General features: G+C 39.1%; 1 protein-coding gene across 2 annotated transcripts in view; it reads right to left on the reverse strand.

Moving 5' to 3' along the window:
* Positions 1 to 4,593: 4,593 nt before the first annotated feature.
* Positions 4,594 to 24,845, reverse strand: part of NCAN (neurocan) — a 373,708-nt gene continuing 353,456 nt past the window's right edge. For both annotated transcript variants that reach the window (XM_082243138.1, XM_082243139.1), the window contains 4 exons: positions 14,239 to 14,321; positions 10,395 to 10,539; positions 7,194 to 7,376; positions 4,594 to 5,449 (listed from right to left, as the gene is read on the reverse strand). In XM_082243138.1, coding sequence (XP_082099264.1) covers positions 5,217 to 5,449; positions 7,194 to 7,376; positions 10,395 to 10,539; positions 14,239 to 14,321 — 644 coding nt within the window. In that variant the 3' untranslated portion in view covers positions 4,594 to 5,216. The remainder of the gene's footprint in view (positions 5,450 to 7,193; positions 7,377 to 10,394; positions 10,540 to 14,238; positions 14,322 to 24,845) is intronic.

The raw sequence follows: 24,845 nt of genomic DNA on the forward strand, positions 1-24,845 counted from the left end.
TAAATGAGACATTTGTCAGCAAGGGGTTATGACTGTTTAGTGTGTCAGTAGTCATGATTTGATCTTTTCTCGTTTATAATAGACAGCGACATGAATATTTGAAGTTTCCTTGCTGCGGCTGTGGTATTTATTTCAACGTATAAAATATATAACAGGACTGTTAAAAAAAGAAAAAAAAAACAGCAACTTTATTAAAATTGTTCAGCCTGACATCAATGCACAGTGTTTATACAGCACATTCTTTTTGAAATTTTTACAGTGTTCTACACTTAAAAATGATGTAAGTTAAGAAAACAAAATGCTGCAGGGTGAAGCATTTCAAAGCACTCATCCATCACATTCATCCATCACCCTATTTATATTTCTCAGAGCAGACTAAGTCACTACTGTGTCATACTGGGAAACAGTAAGTTCTACAAAATCTTTTATATTACTGGAAAGGCTCTATGAATTTAAATGAGTACTGCTATTGTAAATGTCAATAATATACACATACCTAAAGTGGAACCCCAGTTAATATTTTCTTTTGGATATAGTGGAAAAGAGTTTTTATGGAGTTTTTTTTTTTAATGGGGATTTACCCTCACTTCTAGTCCCAGTGATAATGGTCAAAGGAAAATCCAAATTTTACATTTGTCACTGGAACAGGAGAAATTTCCCTAAATGGAGATTCCGGTGTTCTGCTGACAACAGTCAAAGAGGATATTTTCCCCTGACTTTGAGGATATTTTTTCTCATATTTCTTGATGTCTCCAGAACACAATGTGAAATATTTCCTATACAGACTCCAATGAGAAACGGATGTTCTAAAATGAAAAAAATTCATCCTTCGAGCTTAATAGGAAATCTGCCACTGTTTATATTCTATTGCATGTTTCAAGATAAAATAAAATAAATGCAAGCCAAGAGGAACAGAGTAAAGCTAGCCATACATGTATGCTGGCTTAACAAGAGAAAGCTAACAGATTCCTCCATCCACACTAAACAGTGTGAATGGAGGAATTTCCCCTGCTTATATTCAGAGAGCTGTGTGTGCTGGCTGTCAGAATACCAAAACAGTGGCTACATTTGATTGAATGCAGTCACTGTTTAGCTGACAATTTTACACCTGGCACATTCAATGAAAGTCGACTGAAAAATCTTTCATGAGCTGGGTTGTGCTGATAGGGCCACCCATGAAATTTTGAGTGGTTTATGGCAGACTTAAAGTGGTTGTAAACCTTTCTTTTTAAGAAAAATAAAAATAAAAAAAACATGTTGTACTTATCTGCTCTGTGCAATGGTTTTGCACAGAGCAGCCCCGATCCTCCTCTTCTGGGCGTCCCCTGCCGGTGCTCTAGCTCCCTCCTTTTCATTGGGTACCCCCACGGAAAGCTGTTTTCCCTTGCACAGACAGTGGGACTTGGCCCTGCACCCCACTCCTGTGTCAAAGGATTTGATGCTTGATTTGAGTTGATGCATTTTGTTTGCACATGATTGAATGATGGAAGTTAGCAGATTTTCTGCTTATTTACTAAGCTCTGGAGCAACTGCTCTTGCAGAGTGCAACTGCACTTTGTAAAGTGCACAGTCTATTTGCCAATGGTAAATCAACCCCAGAATGCATGTTTTTAGGGTGAAAAAGCTAACCAGAAGCCTCCCCCCACCCTACTACCTATAAGGTCAGTATGCTAGACCACTATTTTTGGGTTGTTAAAGACAAAAAGAAATAAATCTATGTTATTTCTTGCTATAGTATTTAGTGGGGTTGATTTACTACAGGCTAATAGGCTGTGCAGTTTGCAAAGTGCAGTTGCATTCTGGAAAGTGCAGTTGCTCTAGGACTTCGTAAGCTTTCCTTTGAGAAGAATACCCAATCACATGCAAGAAAAAAAAAAAAAAAAAACAACATTGGATGATGGAAGTCAGCAGAGCTTCTGCTCATTTAGTAAGCTCTGGAGCAACTGCTCTTGCAGGGTGCAACTGCACTTTGCAAAGTGCACAGTCTATTTGCCTTTAGTGAGTCAACTTCAATGTTGCTCTACATTATACTTAAAGCTATCCAGTGAGGATATCAAAGATGCAAGGGGGTATATAAAAATGAATGTTGTAATACCAGCTATGTAATCCAGAGTGCACATGCCATGAAATGCCATTTTATCAAAACGCAGCCATCTGATATAATGGGTTGATGTAAGGTTTGGGATAAGCATTCTAAACATGCATACTTTTTTTTTTATCAACTCTTTCTTTCAATGGACATTCCATAAATCTATGTAAATCCTGTATATAAGAACAGAAACGCTGAACACTAGAAAAAACTGTGGCTTATGCACTATTTTAAATAGAGTACTACTTATAAATAGAGTACTACTTATATTAAAATGAAACTCCACCCAAACTTTTTTGTTAGATTTTAATAAAGCGCGGGAATTCTCTATCAATTTTTTATTGCTGTATGTGGTCCTGATAGGAAGGACTTCTCTCACTTCCCACTCAGACAAGAAGTACTATGGATATGGGTAGTAGGGAATAAACACCTTTAGTAGGTAAATTGTTTCTATTGAGGTTATTTCAAACCTTATTGCCCCAATGACAATGGTAAAAATTACTGGACCCCAAGGAATCAAACATATAAAAAACAAAACAAAAACAATGGCAGTTCTAACTATTCAGCTCTTATTTTTTATGCTATGTTCTAGCTGGAGAGATGTTCCACAGTAAGGTGAATTATTTCCAAAAAAAAACTGCAATAAAAATACAATAAATGTTTTAGCTGTTCCTCACTACATCCAAAACGAAATATAAGTTTTGGCTGGAGTTGCATTACCTTGTTATTCATAGAATATTCCAGAACAATATCAATGTGCATCTTAGTTGAAGATCAGTCTCATATTAGAGAAAGTAATATATGATCCAGTTGCAAGTCATGTTTAAAACTAGGGCTTACTTATGTACATACAATATAAATATAAACAGACATATAGTCACTTATTCTTACACCCATACAGCTAACAAATGGACAGCAAACCAGCAAGAACTAGGGGGTCAAATTCCTACCACAAAATCGCACATGTTATCTGTAAGCAAACAGTAATAATACCAAAAACAGAGCTGCCCCCAACCCCTATCCCACCCTTAGAAGCCTGTTTATAAAGGTTGACATATACTGCATATTTCCATTACTTGCACCTGTTTGAAAGACGGTGATATCATATGGGGTGGCCTACTAAATGTAAAATACCCCATTTGTAGACATTCTTCATTTTTTGATTTACAAACCATTCCTGCTGTTTTTAAATTTAGAAAGATAATTTATGCTCACCTAAACCAGAAATAACCCACAATTCTTTATGGAGAAAAGCTGGAGAGGACAGTTTTCTGAAGGTGCCATAATTTGGTATTTCACCTTTTCACCTTTTCACCACATTAACACTCTGCTTTAACACCTCAGCTTTTCAATTCATGTTTTTATAAACACAAGAGAAAATCGGCAGGGCAAACAGGGTGATGTGTGATGAAAGCAATTATTTTTAACAATTCTTATAAATAAGACTTATAGTCTCCCCTCTGAGAACCCTTTCCCAAATCCTTTTAGAAGCTAGCACCTGTGGATAGAGCTACTTAGCTACTGAAAGTGAACATATAGCAAATAGGATAGTCGAATTGTATGATTGAGGATGCACAGCAGGCGCTATGATGTCCCTCCTTGCTCCTACATTTACTGCACTAAACCACTGCGCTGATCTGTCACTAAAACCCCTTAAAATTCAATTCAAATACTGACTTTCTGAAAGTTATTTGCATAGGGCTTTGCACCCCCAATGTCCCCATTTGCCAGTGCTCAGGGCTAACAATTGGCTGCTCAAACACTAAGAACTGCATTATGGAGGTAAGGGGGAGAGTCATGTGTGGCATATACTTAAGCTAAGAATTAAGGTGGTTGGGGGTGTGCGGTAAAAGAAAGAGGTGGTACATTATTGTGCCTTCTATACACCTTTACTCTACCCTTGACATTTTCTTTCTTGATACAAGTGAGAACACTGATCTATATGAAGTAAAACCACTACAATGCACATAGGCACTTTTAAAAATCAGCTCATGACATGACAATACTATGGAAAATAAGACAAGATCTATTTTACCGTAGCTGATTGTACACTTTGGTAGGTGCTTGTATGCAGTAATGATAATGCTTCCATAAATATCAATGCTCTCTATTATGGTGTTAATATGCTCTTCTGCTTACCTGACACTAAAGAAAGGCAAATTTAAAATACTCATTTTCACAAAGTCGTTGCCTTTTTACTGCTCAAGGGGTATTAAAAATGGTGCGTCACTCTACCACAAGCATCAAGTGGCAAAAAGACACTATTTTCTAATCAAATTGCACAATTTAACATTATGCATTTTATAATATGCAACAGCAAACTGAAATTCAATTCCCTTCAATAAGTAAAGTTTCATAAATTATAATGAGCGCCACAAATTATTATAGCCACCAAAACTATACAGGACTGAAATTCAAAGACTGTTACAGAGAACCCCAAAAATCCAGATTGCCCTGTGAATTTGAGCAAAACCCATCCCCACATATAAACAGATGCAGATTAATATGTGTTGTTTTTTACCATTTAATTATTGACCTTTCTGCCAATGTACACTTTAATTGGTGATAATGAGTTCTGCCAGGCTCATACTGTGACCCTTAATTGTCCACATTGTCTACCAATGATGGTCCTGGAGTTTGTGATAATCAAAATGGTTTCTCTGAGGGTTATTATTTTACAAATCTTCATCAGAAATTAAGTGGCCTTATTTTCTTGCCGCTCTTCACAAATAAAAAGACCACTATAAAATAATTTGAGAGAATCTTTTCAAAAGAGTTCTTGAACAAATGGGCCTGAATGTCTATTTCTTGGAAATGTAGAAGGTGAAGTGGCAAATAATAAAGCAAGTTACTAACTAGTCCTCTGAGTTGATTATGGATATTTCAGTTTCATTGACCGGTTATAGAAAGATGTTGCTTGTTGTAAGACACAGAACACCAGATTTACATAAGACAAAACAGTCATATTAAACCTGGTGCTATTTCCAATGAACACATCTCAGAAACATATAGTACTAAATAGGGGTAAGGTTATTAGGTATTCGACTGCATCATATCTGTTGCCCCTATGGTTGATGGGTATGTCGGCAGTAGATGATATTTTCAGGATTCAGTAGCCAGATGCTTCTTAATAGTAAGTGTCCTTATCTCTTCTGTGTGCATGCCGGTCTTCTTTTCTCCTTTCACGGTGGGATTTGTGCTGGTGGTGATGATGGTTCTTGTGGTAATGGTGGTGGCGGTGATGGTGATGATTGTTGTTATGTTGATGGTGGTGCTGGTGATCTGTGTCATGTGCTTGTTTGTTGTGTGGGTGATGCCAGTGCTGACGATGATGTCTCCTTGTCCGGTGATGTCTTCTAGCTGTTAGATTATAAAAAAAAAAAATATATATATATAATTATTTCTTGTGAAGCTGCTCTTAACATAAAATGCAGATGCATAAAGTCTATGCCACTCTTCTAAACTGAGAAAACAGTGCGGATCCTGCTCCTAAACAAAGGCAATGGAAGCCTCTTTGTTAAACTGGAACAATCTATTCTGTTTTTTAAGTCGTATCTGTGCCAGTCACCACATAGAGAGCAAGAGAGTTGGAGCTGCTTGCTCTGGCTCCCTTGGTCCAACCTGCTCCCTGTTCACAAAACAGGCAGAGGAAGGCATGTGAGCTAGTCTGCAGGTCCAGGTCACCATATTCAATCTGGTGGGGGATCTGTGGCAGTTTTCTCTATCGCAAACATCTGCAATCCCTTTGTAAATTAGGTGTGGAACCTGCACCAGTTTCTATTTCACTCTGAAATAGAAACTGACATGGGTGGCACTGAAAGACCTACAACAGGTTAATGTGGCACATGCTACTTGTTCAATTTCCTGTGCCATTATAATGCTGCAAGATGTTTGTTAATTCCCCCATTGTTTATGTGAAGGCATTTTTTTTTTTCGTTTTGGATAGAGTAGGAATGAGTTAAAACACCATCAGGGTTTTGCTCTCTGTACAATACTGGGGCAATTTCCCTTCACTTCCTGTTTTGGAGATGCAGCAAGAAGTGAGAGGAAATCACCTCTGTTATCACAGAAAAGGTGCCCCATTGGAAGTCTTCCCATTAGGCTCTTGTTCTGGTAAAAACTCTAAAAATCAAGATTTGTCATCATTTTCTGTATCTGTGTTTGTGATAATACTAATCAGGACAAACAGAGTGTTGAATCTCCCCAATGGGGACAAAGACAGCAATAAAAACATGTCAGGGTCTAACCCCTTTTTACTTTATCCAAAGCCGAAAAAGTCCGTCCTTTGCATACACTATAGTGGAAAATCATACAGCTAGTAACCCTAGTGGGTTACAATGGAATTTACGGTTTTCAACTAACTTTTTCACCAGCATTACCACTTCTTATATCTACCCTTTTGCATGTCATGGTTTTCCAGTGGCCACTGTGACACAAAAAGAAGAAGGCGGCAAAAAACTCAAGATAGAAAAATGTAATTTTCTTCATGTCAATCATCAGATTTATAAAATTCTGCTTGAATCAGTCAACATTTAATTGTACTCCACTGTCTGCTGTAGATGAAATAACACACAATGAAATACCATAAAAATTTGGAGTTGATTTATTTTTTTTACATTTTCCTTGCATCTGATTGGGTATTCTTTACAAATTAACACTTCCCCGCATTTACTAAGCTCTGAGAAAATTAATGCAAAGTGCATAGTCTATTTATCTTTAGTAAATCGACCCCATGGTCTAGTAACAAGAGTGAATCTGTTCACTTTGAATGCCCAAACATGTGCATAGGGAAATGTAAAAATGTTTTTTTTGTCCCTGATTAAATGATTGAATTGAACACAGCTTCTCCCTCTTCTCAAAGCTAAATGAGTATTCATTTTATTAAATGAATAGTCCTAATTCCTTTGGTAAATTACCCCACCCCATTCGTATTAGACAATCAGAAATATCCTGAGTAATAAAAAGTCTGGATTTAAATTAAAACTTTAACAAAAGTTTTACTTACTGACCCCATAAATCTTTGGCTTAGATATTTCATTATACTTAAACATTTGTGTTTTATTTAATTTTTTTTGTTAGGGTAACATGATCTTAATTTGCTTACGTTTGACACATAGGATACGGGGCCTGTCCCATCTTCCATTCCGGTGACATCTGATAGTTGGTACGTGACGCTGTATAAAACCATCCTGGCACTGGTAACGTATTGTAGAATGGATGCTATATTTTTCTTTTTTCTTACCGATAATGTCAGCATTTCTGACAGAAGGAGGTGAACCACAAAGGACTATGGGAAAAAAAAACTCATCTCAGCATTACACTAATTCTCTCATTTACAGCCTTATTAATGAAAAATAGCAAATGGCATATGAGCTCATGTAGATTTTTTTTCTCTTAAAATGGACTTTGCATAAAAATGGGAGGTACACTTAACTGGCAGCCCCTCCACCCCCCCCCCGACTAAAGTAAATCGAAAAAATAAAAATAAAAACTTTCTTTTGTCACCCCCTTTTGGTCAATTTTGGATTTGGGGACAGGGCTGTCGGTAAAGCAGACCTTTTATTTTCTTCATAGGCTAGCATCATCTCTGTGCAGACATCATCCAAGGTTGGCATCTACAAGCCTATGATGCTGACAAATAATGACACCATCATGCTGTAAATCACAGTATAGTAACAGTAACTGGGTCCTTGGTAGTGTATATACATGTGACATGACACATGTGGCCCCCCTGCCTGTAGCAGACTGATGACATAATTTCCCCACATTACTTTAGAAATATGTTGAAAGACAGAGACAGAGGGGTATATATTTTTAAATTTTCACCCTTTTTTTAACATATTTTTCCAAATAAATCCAATTAGAAAATGTGTAAATCTTGGATGAAAGCTGTGTGAATATTGTGTGTAAACAATCATAAACAGACCCCATAGTCTAAGAAAGGGGTCTCCAAACTTTTAGTACGAGGGCCACAGCAAATATTTGTGGGCCGAGGAAAAATAATGGGTTTTATAAATAATTGAATAAATATGCTCCAAGAAATAACTCCACATCAGAGCCACTGCCTTCACATCAAGAATTTCCCCCTTATGCATTGGAGCCCCCCTTACATTAGGGTCCCCATCAGAATAACCCATTAACATCCCCCTTACATTAGGGTTCCTATTAGAGCCCCCCTCCACATCAGGGTCCCCATCAGAGCCCCTAATACATTAGGGTTCCAATCAAAGTCCCCCCCTTTCATCAGGTGGAGTCCCATTACACGAATATTCCCATCTATCCTTATATTACACTAATCAGTGGGGTTTGGGGGGGGGGGGCAGAAGCAGAGACCATGTGATATGAGTTTAAATGCGGCACAATAAAATCTCTTAGTGGACTAGATATAATCTCTGTGGCCTGTGGGCTGCAGTTTGGAGACTCCTGGTCTGGGCAGTTGCTTGCTAGAGTCTCTATGGCTTACACATCCTGCAAGTAGTGCATTTCACTATGCATTTGTGAAACACAGTAATTTTATCATCTTGGCTAATGAAACATTTGCTTATAAAATAGTATCCTTACTCTTAAATAGTGAATTCTTTAAATTAGTTTAGTACTCTATTAATGACTAAATTGAGTCATTAATGGATAAATGCTGATCTTTACAAACTCTAGTCTTACAATTCAAGCTTGAAGGACTTTATTAAATTTCCTGGAAAGTAAACTATATTTGACAGCTACTATAACATCATTGTTATTAATGTGTTGTTTATGACTTATGCTAACTATACACATAATGATATACTGTATCTGTTCAATATAGTGATAATTTCAATAAAATAATTAAATCTTACAGATACCATTTGCACTAAATAAGTGGCTCTATTACCAATTGTTTTCTTCAGAAAAAGAATTTGCCCTGGTGTAGAATCTAATTCAATTCAACCAAATCAATATTTATTTTTGTTGTGTCAAGCAATGGTTTTTTAATTTAAATAGCTTTTGAAGCACTTAAGATCGATTAATCATTTGAACGAAATAGAAACCTTGTAATATAAAACATCATGAAATGGCTGCAAAACATACCATTTCACATCATAAAGCGGCTGCAAAACATGCCATAAAAAGGCTGCAGTGCCTATTGACCACTATCATCTGTGTATTTTATCCACTGTTGATTTGGTACTTTCTTTGCCATAGTGTATCATTTTTGTTTATTACAAAATTGTCTGATCCTAATTGGTCTGCAGGAGTTTCTTGCAGCCCCAATCACGGTCAGATGTGTGCAGATTCTAGGTTTACGAGACTGGTAGTAATGGCCAAAGGGGTTATGCAATAGTACATATATAGTAGGTGGACAATCCTAAAATTTACTGATTTCAAAAAAAGAAAGTGCATGAAAGAAAACTTTCTTACATTGTTACTATAAGCAGGCCGGAATCTCAGAAACTTAGATACACCAGTAGTGTAATGAGTGTAGGACACTAAATGCTTTCTATGTTATAGTAAGAGCATATAAGGCAGTTATGTGCCTAGTTGGATTTCATCTTGTCTGCTTTAGTTAAGGTATATTGTATAAAGAATATTTCGTTATAGAGTTGCGCTAAACCCAAAACAGAAAATAAGTAAATACAGAAAGAATCTAAATTAAAAATGGAAAATAACAAAAAAGAAAGTCCAAAATGGGATGAAACAATGTCCTTCAAAAGTGGATACACCATCCTGCTGATTTAACCCTCAGACTGCATATTGATAACCCATCTGGTGTAGAATATATCCCTCAAGAGGTGCTTGATGTGGAACCTTGTTTTAAAGAAACGCATAGCCTGACGTTTGTGATGGGAGTCAGATATCGAATTCCTTTCAAGTGGTGGGTTTCCCTACATCAACCCAAGTTCCCTTGGATGGATAAGAGGCTCTGGCTGGGTTTGAGACCTAAGTGAGACTAACCTTCTGTAATAGGAAGTCAACATAAGCTGGTAAGCAGGCAATTTATAAGGTGGAGGCATTCACTAAGGATCACGTACCCTTTCTGGTGATGGATGGTGTATCCACTTTGAAGGACATTATTTCATCACATTTTGGACTTTCTTTTTTGTTATTTTCAATTTTTAACTTTGATTTTTTCTGTATCATTTTCCTTTTTGGGTTTAGTGCAACTCTATAATGAAATGTACTTGGTGCTGTGTGTCTCACAGGAGAGTTGCTGCTTTGTTAATTAATGTCATATGAGAATAGTGCGGTTTTCACTCTTTGCTATAATATTGTATAAAGAACATTATCTTTCATTTTGAGTTCTTTAATATTCATTTATGACAGTACGTACCAGTTCCTTTCTTGCAGATGTAAGGTAAGTTGTAGTTGCATGGCACATCATTCCACTTGCCCTCTTCATGTGATACCATAACTACACAGTCCTCTCCACCAGAAAAAAAGTTATCCGGCTGCTGATCCCGCCAGCTCTCATATTGCTGTGACAGATATGAAAATGAAAATAGGCTGTAGGTCCTCCATATTTATGTATTATCTTGTCATAGCAATTATTCAAAAAGAACCCCTGGCATATGTCAGATAATCTCAAGTACTCAATAAAATGTGTACATACATCAATGTTTTAGGATTGTTAGTAAAATTTAAACTGAGGACACTAGTACTCCAAGATGGAAGTTCTAACCACTAAACCACTGTGATGCCCATAAAAACACAAATATACAACAGTCTTCTAATTCATTTGGATATTTTTAGTTTGTATCCTTCAGCGTATCAGCAATCTAACAAAGGCATTTGTATCCTCATTTCAGAGGGTACCAGCTATAGGTCTGTGTATTGAGTTGATCATCATTGTCATTGTTGCTAAACTCCCAGCAGATGTAAAAAAAAAAAAACACAAAACAATGCAGTTCTGAATTTATTGAAACATTGGATATTTATTGTTAAATGCAGCTAGAGTAAATATCTAAAGCAGGCCATACATGGGTCGAATAAGAAAATCGTAACTAAGAATTTTCTTTCGCACCATTAGTGGGTTGCTGCATGGCTGATTTTTGGTGAAATTGGAGGCTTGGTTGGTCGGATTTTGAAATCAATGGTGGTCACATTGGGTCACAAAATGCACAAAATTTCTGTTTTTTGAAAGAATTTTTTTTGGAATTTGACCCATGTATGGCCGGCCTAAATTTGTCTTGATATTAGTCTATTGTAACCCCTTTACAACAACACCTATACAGGTAGAGCAAAAGGCAATACTTGGATCCAATCAGGTGTGCTGCAGTACCAAGGAGCATTGAGACAGGAGGAGAAAACAGAGATTAGACTCATTAGGATTCTTCTGCTCCTTCTCTAATGTCTAGCGGGGCAGTGTAAAGCTTAGGACTAACTAGATGAAGTTTCAAATCTTTCAAGAAATACTTTCCAAATGTATTTAATGTTAGTTTTAAGCATGTAACCAAATGTAATAGTTGTGTAATATACTATAGGGTATCATCTTAAACATAAAAAAAAAATGTGATACATATAGTGCCATACACAGAAAGATGTCACTAACAATCTCAGTGTGTATGGAGCTCCTATGATCTCAGAGAGGTGGAGTTCCACTACTAGAGATCTGACAAGTTGGAAAAGGATATCTGATTTTCTGTACCTTACATTCCCTAAAAACAGTGCTGATTTCATGTGCTGTGTGTTTAACTAGATGACGAGCTGTAACCTATTTAGTTCTAATTTCTGTTAAAGTAGAATTCCAGTTAAATACTAACTATACTTAAACCTGCTCCCACCCCCATTCTAAGCCCTGTGCTAACTACACTGGACAGGAAATATGTCTATACTTACCTATTACCAATGACCCACACTGCTGTCTCTGAGCCTATGAGGAGGGAGAAAGCAGAGAGAGCCGCTGCTCTTGTGCACAGCGCTGGATTGAGATCAGGTTTGGGTAAGTATAAGGGGGGATCCTGGACAATGCAGACAACGCATTAAGGAAAAAAAAGAACAAAAAACCTTCAGGCCTTAGAACCACTTTAAGCCCATGAGGACAATTTTCACATCTAAGCCATGGGCCTGTTGATTTACCAAAAATGGTGCCATTGCCTGTGATACCAGACAAACATTTCTTTTAGTGGATTTGTCTTCCAGGAATAACAGTGCTCCCTCCTTCTTTGACTTTTGACTTAGACTCCCTCCTTCTTTGACTTTTCCATGTTTTGTTGTGTTACAACCTGTCACTAATTTAAATAAAATATTCCGTAATGTAAGAGTGGAAAAATATTACAATATAATAAAAAATGATTAAACCTTTGATTTTTTTTAAAATTAAAATAACAAATATGTCTATACTTACATGCTCTGTGCAATGCTTTTGGTCTGTGTTCCCCAGCGGCACTCCAGGCCCCCCCTCTGTGGCGGGTGCCTCGACGGAAAGCCACTTTCCATGGGGGCACACAAGCTCCCAAGCTGCCCTGTCTGCGTCTGTTGACACAGAGCAAGCAGCTCAGTCCTGCCCCCCCGCTCCCATGTCGCAGCATTTGATTGGCTAAGAATCTGGCCAATGAGGAGGGAGACAGTGGTGAGAGCCACTGCTCTTGTGCACATTTCTGGATCGGGCTCAGGTAATAAAAAAGGGGGGGGGGGCTGCAGCACAGAAGGTTTTTCACCTTAAGGCTTTCAAACTACTTTAAAAGATGAAAAGATGTTATTGCAAAATAATTTACCCCTTTCCTCTAAACTCCTAATCTTAGCTCTAGGACATCCAGCGTACATAGCATTGTTTGCACAAATGTAGGAATTCCACACAGTGGGGATGATTTACTAAAACTGGAGAGTCAAAATCTGGTGTAGTTGGGCATGGTAGCCAATCAGCTTCCAGTTTATTTTGCCAAAGCTTAATTGAACAAGCTGAAGCCAGAGGCTGATTGGCTACCATGCACAACTGCACCAGATGTTACATTCTCCAGTTTTTTATATCAACCCCAGTGTCCCTTGTACTCTGGAAATAAAAACCATTTTAAATTATTATTGCAAAAACTATGCTAAACATTGTGCACTTGTGTACATATAAATAATATAAAGAGGCTTCTGATGTATGAGGTTTCTATGATTATATGTACATAAAAGACAAGAGAGCACATGGAGACTGGAATGGGAGGTACCGGGCATGATCATACACAGACCTACCTGCAGACAGAGACTGGGACAGGAGGTGCAGAGCAGGGACTGCAGATAAGGACAGACCAAGGAGTCTCTCTCTCATCCCCCTCACTCTCCTCTTTCTCTCTGCCCCTCTGTCTTTCTCTGCCCCCTTTTTCTCTCTCTGTCTCCCCTCTCTCTCTATCCCCTTCTTTCTCTCTGCCCTCCTCTCTCATACCCCCCTCTCTCTCTCACACCCCCTTTCCCTCTCACCCTCCTCCCTCTCTCTCAGTCCCCTTCTCTCCCTCAGTCCCCTCTCTCTCTCTCTGTCCCCCCTCTCTCTCTTACAGCCCTCTCTCACCCCCACACCTATCTCTCACACCCCCTCTCTCTCTTACACCTCCTCTTTCTCACACCCTCTCTCTCTCACCCCCTCTCTCTCTCACACACCCCCTCTTTCTCACACCCCCCTCTCTCCCGCTAAACCCCTGAGTAGTGCTGGGTGTCACTGCTGCCCCTGGAGGATGGGGATTACTGGGTTCTCAGAGCAAGGTGCACAGGTGAAAGGGGAGGGGACGCTGCACCAGCCGGGGAGGGTGGGGACTCCTCAAGAGGTCATTACTGAAGCGAACTGTGTGTGATCTCCTCCCATGGATCAGACATATGGTGGGGTGAGCAGAGTCCCCCCCCCCCCGGATGCAGTCACATGACCTCTGACATGATGTTCTGTACACCTGTTGCAGTTGGGCACTTGGGCTCAAAAAGGTTTGCCATCACTGCTCTATAGTGTGTACCTGTCTCAATTAAGAACACTTAGGCTTATGTGCGAATTAGATGGGGTTTTCACTTATCCAATTTGCATATAAGGTGAGTCTGACCTGCTCTCAATTTTTTTGGTCCAGTTCAGGCAAAAATTCAGGCATGAATCGCACCCGAACTGTTGCACCTTGCATTGTTTAATGAGTTAGCCAGACAGAGCTGGTTCAGTTAACTATCAAGATATACCATTTTGTGCATTATTCCTCAAATTCGTCCGGTTTACTTACCAGTGCTGTATTATCTGTCCACTGGAAGTCCTGTTCCACTGTTCTGTCATTTAGACCAATCCAGGTGTTCTCACGACCAAAACCTTACAGTAAGAAAAGAAGACAGAATAAGTTATAATAGTGAGACTCACTTTAGCCAGTTAGATAAGCAAAGAAACACATACAGTATATTTAATCTCCTCATATGTTTTCTGTATCAGTTGGCATCTTGGGCAAGTCAGCCTCATTTTTAAAATAAAACACATACTGCCTACCTGCACCTAATTCAGGCAAGCATTTGCACTAATTTCTATAACATTACTGACATGGATGACAAATCCAATTTGTTCTATGACTGCAACAGGTTTTTAAAGAATTATTGCCAGTTTGCAGATGAAGAAAATGGCGATAATTAAAACCAACTCACAGTTGGCGTACAGAGAGACACCGATGCTCTGAGTGGGGCATATCTGTAATGGGAAGAAGTCATGAATGAGATAACTTCCCACACACAACTGTATTCCTGGCCCTATTCAGCTGTCAGCTGCAAGATTCCCAAGGGGTCAGGGGGTACTGGTGATGCCATTACCCAAAAATGGCAAATCCTATATTTGGGAAATGATGATTCACAGGGAAAGCAGGCCTGATAGACAAGTAGTATAGCCTTGTGGGATAGGTGCAATGGCTGGGGAGGGGGGGGGGAGGGGGCTAGGGGGGAAATATGGTCCCTCTGACCTCAGTGCTGGCCCAAAAGATTGATATGCCTGTTCCTGACAGGTATATAAATATTTTGGGCCAGTACCGATAATTTTGGTGCTGACGCCCGACAGAATTCTAAAGGGTATCTCTGATACTCTTTATGAATTTCCACCAAAATATCATTGCAGAACCCCAACTTTATAAAATGTAAAGTCTAACTCCAACCAGAGGAAAATATCAGGGTGTATTCCTTTAATGAGAATAAAATGCATATTTAAATGCAACTTGCATAAGTCTGTCTTGATTTTCGCCTCTGTTGCTTCATGCACAGCAGCTCTAAAGCAGACCATTAACTTTACAATCCAATTGTATGATCTCCTTTAGCTCTATTATGTAGTACAAGGACCTACCTGATTGGTTATGAATTAAATGGAATGTTTAAGAAGGATCTCAGAATACATAGTTTGATAAATGTATATGAGATTGTATAGGGATTCTACATTTTGGTTGAATCGCTAATGAACAGCTTGGAAGTAGGAGATAAACTAATCAGGCTCTGCTGCATGCACACAAGCTATCAAGAACACGCTGACCGGAAAAGATTAACAGAGTGAACACAACAGTGTTGATGACTTATCAGTGTGTTATTGCTTCTTCAATGTCCATTCAGCAGACAGGGAAATGACAACTCTAGGTTCAGTTACTCCAACAGAAGAAGTGGTGTTACACTCCTGGCTACACAGTCGGGCAAAGGTGTAAGTATCACAAAAGTGGCTGAACAGAAATACAAATCCTTTTGCAGATAAGATGGTGTATTTTACTATGTATATGCAAGGAGATTAAATATTAAATACAATACAAATGTTTAACAGCAATCAAATAAAAGATATAAAAAGGAAAATATTTCCTGACAATTTTCCCTAATTGTACATTAAAATGATGTCACATATGTTATGAATCTGATTCTATACAAGCGCAGGTGCTCCGAAACCTTGATTAATAACCTATGTAACAACAATAATAAAAAATTCACACCAGTAAGTATCAACTGGTAAAGTTAAATATATCAAACTGTCAGTACTGTGGTCATGTAAGAGCTAGAAGATTAATATTTAATTGTTATAACCAATTTTTCTAAGTATATGACATTGTGTGAGTAGATTTTAAATTTCTTTATAGCTTTGATGTGTCTTTTCTTATATCAAGATGAAAAAAAATGGTTTCATAAATGTGTTCTATGTTTATTTCAGCCAGCAAAATAAAGGCTACGAGAAACATTAAGTCCACTCTGAAAAATCAATGTAGATCTATTTTTCTTTGGGGTTGTTTTGTACTTACTGCATACCTTCCAGCTCTTGTTACAATTGCAATAAAAATAAATGAAGACTAAGATCTACCAAATACACTTAAAGGAGCATAAAATCAATAATCTCTACTGGCCACTGCAATCTCCCAAACCTTGGGTGATTAATTTGTGGTCTGAACTTACAAGTAGGTGTGAAACACCTAAAAATAATTTTAGTGCCCCTATAAATATTAATGATTTTTTATTTGCATTGTGTACATGAAATATTTATTATGGAGTTAAATACCAATAGTCATTTTTTTTTTTCACGGAATAGCTGAGCAATGTATAATACTGGTGTATCTGAGTAAAGTACTTAGGGGCAAAGAGCATTAATTGGGTAAATCATAGTTACATAGTTACATAGTTAGTGAGGTTGAAAAAAGACATCAGTCCATCCAGTTCAACCTATGATGTGTGTGTGTGTTTGCTTTTAACCGTACATTGTATACCCCTGTATGTTGTGGTCTTTAAGGTGCCCATCTAATAGTTTTTTGAAACTATCAATGCTCCCTGCTGATACGACTGCTTGTGGAAGAGAATTCCACATCCTTACTGCTCTCACAGTGAAGAACCCCTTAGGCACTTTAACGTTAAACCGCCTTTCCTCTAGTTTTAGTGAGTGGCCACGTGTCTTATTGTATTCCCTTTCTCTGAATAGTTTGTTCCTTATGCTAGGGTCGCCAGTACAATATTTGTACATTGATATCATATCCCCCCTCAATCGTCTCTTCTCCAGAGAGAATAGGTTCAGTGCTTGTAGTCTTTGCTCATAGCTGATGTCCTCCATTCCCCTAATTATTTTTGTTGCCCTTCTCTGGACTATTTCCAGTTCCAGCACATCCTTCCTGAGGACCGGTGCCCAGAACTGGACAGCATACTCCAGATGTGGCCGGACCAGAGTCTTGTAGAGAGGGAGAATAATCTCTTTATTTCTGGAGTGAATCCCCTTTTTTATACATCCCAGTATTCTGTTGGCTTTGCTTGCAGCGGCTTGGATTGCATGCCACTGCCAAGCCTGTTGTCTACCAGTACCCCCAAGCCTTTTTCCATCCTAGACTCACCCAGAGGTCCCCCCCTAGTGAGTAGCTTGCTTTCTGGTTTCTGGCCCCCAAGTGCATTACTTTACATTTTTCAACATTAAACCTCATCTGCCATGTAGTTGCCCACCCCGTTATTTTGTTCAGGTCCGCTTGTAAGGTTTCCACATCCTGCATAGAAGATATTGGCAAGCTAGTTTAGTATCATCCGCAAATACTGAGATTGTACTAGATATCCCCTCCTCTAGATCATTTATGAATAAATTAAACAGGATTGGTCCCAGGACAGAACCCTGGGGGACCCCACTTTCCACACCCGCCCAATGTGAGTACTCCCCATCAATCATCACCCTCTGGACTCTCCCCTGGAGCCAGTTCTCTATCCAGGTACTCACCTTATGGTCTATACCTACCTTCCTTAGTTTGTACAGTAAGCGTTTGTGGGGAACGGTGTCAAAGGCCTTTGCAAAGTCCAGATACACCACATCCACAGGCTTCTACTTCTACATTAAAATGTAATCCATTATAATTTTAATTTTAAAGAGTAAATTTTTTTTAAGGTTTACAAATTTCTGAGCATATATCTAATTAAGGTCATATACAAAATAAAAAATACAGCATGACATCAAGTGACAAAAATCTCCATGATACCTTAAATAATTTGACCTGTTCTTGTACTGGTGGAAATACTTAGGAATTAAGTAATACCTGCATATTTGTACTCCATCAATGTAATTATGTGCCTGAATTAACAGTAGGTTACACATTTTTAACATTTGGTCTTTTGTGCCTCCAATGAGTATAGAGCATTGAGAAGAGGATTGAGAAAGCCTTGAATTAACAGAGCTCAGTGAAAAGAGAAACAGGAAAGGAAGAGAAAGGCTTAAGTGATTCACATAGAGGTAAGAGGGAGAAGAGAGAAGGAGCCAAGAGAGACATGAAGGGTGAGGGAGAAGCGTGCCTCACTGAGGGCTATAGGTAGGCTCTACAATGGTTTTGCTTTGGAAGTCCTCACAAATAGGGCTAAACTTTAGTTGAAAATTGATCCATGGATGCCATATTGATATGAACTTTTAAAAGAACTATTGTCATTCTTGAAGGCTAGCTGTTAGTTTATCCATCCTCAAGATATAGTGAAGTTCTTCTACCCATTCTTTGAGAATGGCCATTAAAATCCTAATTCATACATTCATCATTTCAGGTTTGAAATTCTCACACATTTGTACTATCTTGCTTTCTTTCCATTGGTAAATGCGGCCTTCTAAAGCTGCACACACATCCATGGATCCAATCATTTTATAATGTCTTTGTAGGACAGCTTCTGTCTTAAAATGGAATTGATTTTGTTGTCTTGTCAATATTGGAACTGGCCTATTTTCGGGGAAGCAATAGTAAAGTTTTCTGGACCACCTGAAAATGGCTTAATTAGAGGACTGTCAACATTTTTTATTGTGATCTCAAAGAGTGCTTGGATTTTACTAGAGCACAGTAGAGATCCCACTAGGTGGTTTGGATTTTTCTGCATGACACGTCCAGGTTTCGGCCTTTGGGTTGGGTTGTCCCAAGTAATGGGGTGATAAATAGCAATTACTAAATTGTCCGGTATCGCAGAGGGTATTCAGGCAGAGACTAGGGCGCAGGCCATATACCATTTGATTTTTTTTAAATTTAGCCTGTGGGCTAAAAAAAGAAAAAATTAGAAAAACAGATTCTTCTATCCAAGCTACACACCACAGATGAATAAAATTCCCGTTCTGGGAAAACTGTCAGAATTTCTGGACAGTGGTTGCTTTTCATTAGGTGCAGCTGCTGTTTGGCCAACACTCATATACCCTGCCCCTTTGATTTTTTTACCTATTTTTTTTATAGGCCGACAGAGGTACCCACTAAGTGAATTTTCGGTCAATTCATCTGGAACCAGCTTTAATTCGGACAGTATATAGCCAGCTTTATTATAGTTAAAAGGTTGAAGTATGGGCTGGGCCATGGACAAATTAAAGTAGTATTAAATAAAAAAAATGTAAAGTATAGCAGCTTACCAATTATTTAATGTGGTGGCTGCATTAGTTTTCTAATCTGGCCAGTAACACACCTCCGGTATGAGAGTACCCCCACTCTGAATAAAAAAGAGGCACTTGTAGCATTGTCAGTATGGGGAGTGTTTGATATACTAGAAGATTTAGACAAAGTAAAAAACTGAAGCCAAACTCCAGCTCGAACTTGATTTACACAAGCAGTTACAGTAACAGTGTTTTTCCTTTTTGGGATAAAGGTTTTATACGAATAAATAAAAGCTGATCATTGTAAGCACCCCTGTCATTGTTAAATGACACTCTAACTGATACATTTGCAGGAGAGTTGTATTGGCTGGATCACCAGGTTAAAAAAAAGGAAAGAAAGCATAAAAAAGAAAGCGAATGCAGCCATTGCACTCTAAGAATTAGTAAGCTGCAATATAACAAATGTTTGCTTTTGGGGTTTCATTTCACTTTAACAATTAAAATCTTAGTACATTTACTGAAGCCTAAAAAGATAGCAACACTTGTGTCTGTTTGGGACGAGTGAGTCCAGCACTGGTAGTTTTCAGGGCAGAGAAAGGGAAAAAAAACAAAATATCATCTACACTGAATTTCTCATAAAGTATACCCTGAATGCTAAACCTCCCCAACACTTGTACCTCTAAAACAATAATGCATTAAAGCAGACCTTTCACATATTATGTAATTTTGTCTCATTGCATCTGCCAATCCCCACCCCATCCGGATTATTACAAAAAACATTAATGCTCTTTTTTGTAAATACCTTTTTTTGCTCCTCTACCCTTCCACTTCGAATATTCTCACATACTGTAGATGAGATTGTCACACTGCCCATAGCTTTCTGGGATATCCATGTCTTATATCCTAGAAGGCTGCAGGCATGTAACTTGTATAGATTATAAAATAGAAACAAAAGGTAAAGTGATGGCAGGGATAATGGGAGGTAAGGAAAAAGGAGTGACCACAGCTCAATGCATTTACGAACCATAGTAAGGTTGGCTAGTGTTTTCTGTTAGACATCACATCTCCCGGACTTTGTTATATTTAACTAGTTAATTGTGGAGGCAAACTAAGATTTTCAATCAATTTGACATCGAGGATGCTCGTGTGAAGTTCTATGAGAGATAGGGGATCAACAGTTTTCCATTTAAGGACCACTAAACATCGCTCTGCCATATGTGTGTGTGTTAGTACTTTTATGGGTGGTTTTGGAAAAGTCTTTTGGGGGTAGACCCAAGAGGTACCTTTTAGGGGGGAAAGGGATACAGGTGTCAAACCCCCAGTGAATCAAGATATGGACAGTTTCCCTGTATGTTTTAATAAGTGGGCATTGCCAGTATAGGTGACTTTCTTGCGCATCAATAGCTGTTAGAGGCTATTGGGTGTATGTTGCATAGAAGTTCTGGGGTTTGGTACCAATGGAAAAAGTATTTTGTACTGCTCTTAGAGGCTCTTAGTGGCTTGTGACCATATTATTTACCATATTTCCAGAGGCAAGTCCTCTCAGAATTTTCTGCATTGGCCTTGTTTATCGAGGAGTAACAGCTTCCCATGATAGGCAAGAGGCTGGTTTCAATTGTAATGTTTTTTACCAACTGGTTTACCCCTTTACTTAGCTGGTACCACTTCCATCAGTAAAAAATGTATACATTGGAATTAACCTTCATTACCAATGACTTTATTATTTACACCATTAGTCTCTTTATTGGCTCCATGTTCTTTCAAATGTTACATTCAGGCTTCTAATATGCAATTGAAAGACTTTGCCTAATGTTGAATCTTTATATTTTTTATGCTTCCCCATGTAAACTCTATAGCATGCTGTCATATATGTAAATTATCTGCTCCCGTTAGTACTGCTTATTACCACCTCCAATTTTCCCATTTAAATATTTTCCATACTGAGTTTTTTACTCTGGAATATTTTGCAATACGCTGTCAGACTGCCTAATACTGAATACTTCAAATTCAGCCTGAAAACACATCTTTACACCGATCCTATTCTATACTTATTTGCCAATTTATTCACATTCCCACTCACTGTGCACAGCACTCCATCTTCTTCTCTGACATATTTATAGATGATATCTTTATCATATTTTTTATTTTCTTAATTGTATATCTTCTTTTACCAGACTTTTTCTCCTGCTTATTAACTCCATGTCTAACACTTTAAAGTAGTAGTAAAGTCCATTTTTTAACCTGTACCTACAGGTTAGCCTATAATAAGGCTTATCTGTAGGTACAGTGAATACCTCCTAAACTGCCACTCATTAGGAGATATTCACACGTGATGCAGCTGGTGATGTCACCGGTGCATGCACTCTGATGGGACTGCATGTCCATGCAGTACCGTTAGAGCTCTGTGCTGGGGCTGCCATTCATACAGCTGGAGCCAGTGAACCTGGAAGGAAAGCTGGAATGAAGATTGAAGCACTGGGGAGCCATGACAGTGCTGTGCTGGAGGGCTCTGTGTGCAGGTAAGTCTGTAGTAATGTGCTAGTATGTGGTGCATACTAGCACATTAGGGTATAATGCTGCAGGGGGACCAATTTTTTATTTGTTTTAGGGCAGTTTACTACCGCTTTATTTGGAGATCCTTCCTTAATATCTTCTTCTATAGCAACTGTTCTGATGCTTGTTGCTGCTTATGTTATCTAGCCAACTCTGCAAGTTATCAAAAATCAGAGCAGTAACTCAGTTTGACTTAACATTTGGTCTCTGTAACTCACTGCAGACAGAAGCAGGCACCTCAGAGGGTCTGTCACTATTCTGGAGAGAGAAAAAAGACTGAAAAGTGCCAGGTTTCAGCTTCAATGTGCTCTGCCACTGACCTGGAACAGGCATATGTTGTTTAGTTAGACCAAAACCTGAAACTTCCAGGTTCTCAGAGTACCTTCCAGGTTCCTCGCTCTCTACCCTCTCTGTCCCTCTCATCATTTGAAGCTCACTGTAAGCATCTATTTTCTTCAATTTCCTTGTGAATTGCTGTGATCTATGGCCCCCTTGGATCGGTATCAACTTTCCTTGATGACTTCTCTGCCTGGCTACCCTACTTTCTCTCTTCTGAAATTCCCAAAATCATTCCAGGTGATTTCAACATCCCTGTTAAAACTAACACTCCTGCTATTTTTAAACTTCTTAGTCTAACCTCCACATTGACCTGAAGCAATGGGTACACATTTCTACTCACTTGACCTTGTATTTTTCTACCTATACACTCTATGCAACCTCTCTAACAATCCTTTTCCTCTCTCTGATCACCACCTTGTTAATTTTGCTCTCTCCCTGTCTTCCACCACCTTTCCCTCCAACTGCCTAACAATTACCAGTGGAAACCTTCGCCACTTCCACCCTTCTCTTATCTTTTCTGCTACTAGCCACCTCTATGAAAAAATCTCACGCCTGTCCTGCCCCAATCTAGCCACTTCTGTCTACAATAGATCCCAGTCCTCCACCCTGGGAGAGCTCAACCCCTCACTACACAGACAATCGGGGCCGACCCCTACAACCCTAGCAAACAGATAACACCAGAAGCTTCAAAAAACATAACCATGATCTTGAGTGTTTGTGGCGTAAGACTACGTTTCACAAAGACTTCAGCCAATATAATTGTTGCCTCCACACTGCCAAGCAGTCCCTCTCTCATTAACACCTTTTTATCCAGTCCCCATCAACTCTTCTCTACCTTTAACTCTCTACATTGTCCTCCACTGCCTCCACCCACTAACTCATTCACTGCCCAGGACATTGCCAATCACTTCAAAAATATGATGGATTCAATTCATGATGAAACCTCTACTCTACAGATACCCTCCCCCCACCTAACACCCCATGTCCACAGGTACAATCAACACTCCCTTTATTCAACTCTCCTACTATAGATGGGGTTGCTAAACTTAATTCTAATGCCCATCTAACCACCTGTTCCCTGGGCCCAGTTCCCTCTCAAATACTGTGGTCACCCTCTGACTCTATCATACACTGTCTAACCCACAATTTCAATCTCTCCCTCACTTCTGGCATCTTCCCCAACTCTCTAAAACATGCACCCCTATACTTAAAAATCCTTCCTTGGACCCTACCAATCTTAACAACCTATGGCCCATCTCCTTGCTCCCCTTTTTCCTTGAATGTCTGGTCTACAACCAACTGAGTGACTCCGTCATTAAGAATAATCCTCTTGTTCCTCTTCAGTCTGGATTTCGCCCTCAACACTCCACAGAAACTACTCTCCTAAAACTCACTTACTAACAGCAAGAACCAGTGGACACTATTCTGTACTCCTATCTGGACCTTTCAGCTGCCTTTGATAAGGTTGACCGCCCCCTCCTCCTCAAAAAACTTTACTCATTAGGTATCCGTGACTGTGCTCTTCGCTGGTTCTCATCCTACCTATCCCACTGCATCTTCAGTGCCACCTACAATTCTACTTCCTCCTCTCCACCTCCTTTCCCTGTTGTGACCCCCAAGGTTCTGTTCTTGGACCTCTTCTATTCTCAATCTACACCCCTCCCTGGGTCAGCTGATAGCCTTCCATGGCTTTCATAATTACTTCTATGCTGATGACACCCAAATCTTTCTCTCTCAACACGTACAACAGAAATTGAAGACCCCATGGGCTGACCTGTTTCAGGTTCAGAAGAAGAGGAAATCCTCAAAACGCGTCAGCGCATGGGGTCTTCAATTTTTGTTGTACGTGCTGATGAAATTTGGATGGAAATATGCTGGGATTTGTGATGCGCTTTTAACAATAGCAACTTTGTGAGTATAATACTTAAAAATCTTTTTAATTCAATAAATTATTTGTCTCTGGATAATGCACTAGATCGGTGTGCCCTCTGTGTGTTTTTGTATAACCTTCAACCCATTCCCGCATACCAGGGTGCTAGGGGTTATCCTGGTCTCTGAACTCTACTCATCCAATCACTTTCCAAAGCTTGCCGCCTCAACCTCCGCAACATCTCCAAAATACAACCCTTTCTAACCAATGACACCACAAAGCTAATTCACTCACTGGTTATCTCTCACCTCGACTACTGCAACTCCCTCCTCATTGGCTTACCTTTAAATAAGCTATCCCCTATTCAGTCCATCGTGAATTATGCTTCCAGGCTCATCCACCTTACAAACTGATCAGTGTCTTCTACCCCTGTCTGCCAATCCCTCTATTGGCTACCACTCACCCAACAAATTAAATTCAAAATACTAACAATAACTTACAAAGCCATCCAGAACTTGGCCCCCAGCTACATCAGTAAACCTATTTTTAAAATACCAATCTACTCATTCTTTTCATTCCTCCTGCACTCTAGTTCCCTTGTCATCCTCTCCCATGCTTGACTCTAGGACTTCCCCCAGGTCTCTCCCATCTGTCTGACTATCTCCTACTCTATCCATCTTTAGGCGATCCCTGAAAACTTTTATCTTTAGAGAAGGCTATCCTGTCCCCACCTAACATTTGTACTTTTATTTTCTCCATCAGCTCCCCCCCAGAGGTAATAT

The sequence above is a fragment of the Pelophylax lessonae genome (assembly GCF_965119305.1).
Source record: "Pelophylax lessonae genome assembly, chromosome: 1".
In the NCBI taxonomy this organism is placed as follows: domain Eukaryota; kingdom Metazoa; phylum Chordata; class Amphibia; order Anura; family Ranidae; genus Pelophylax; species Pelophylax lessonae.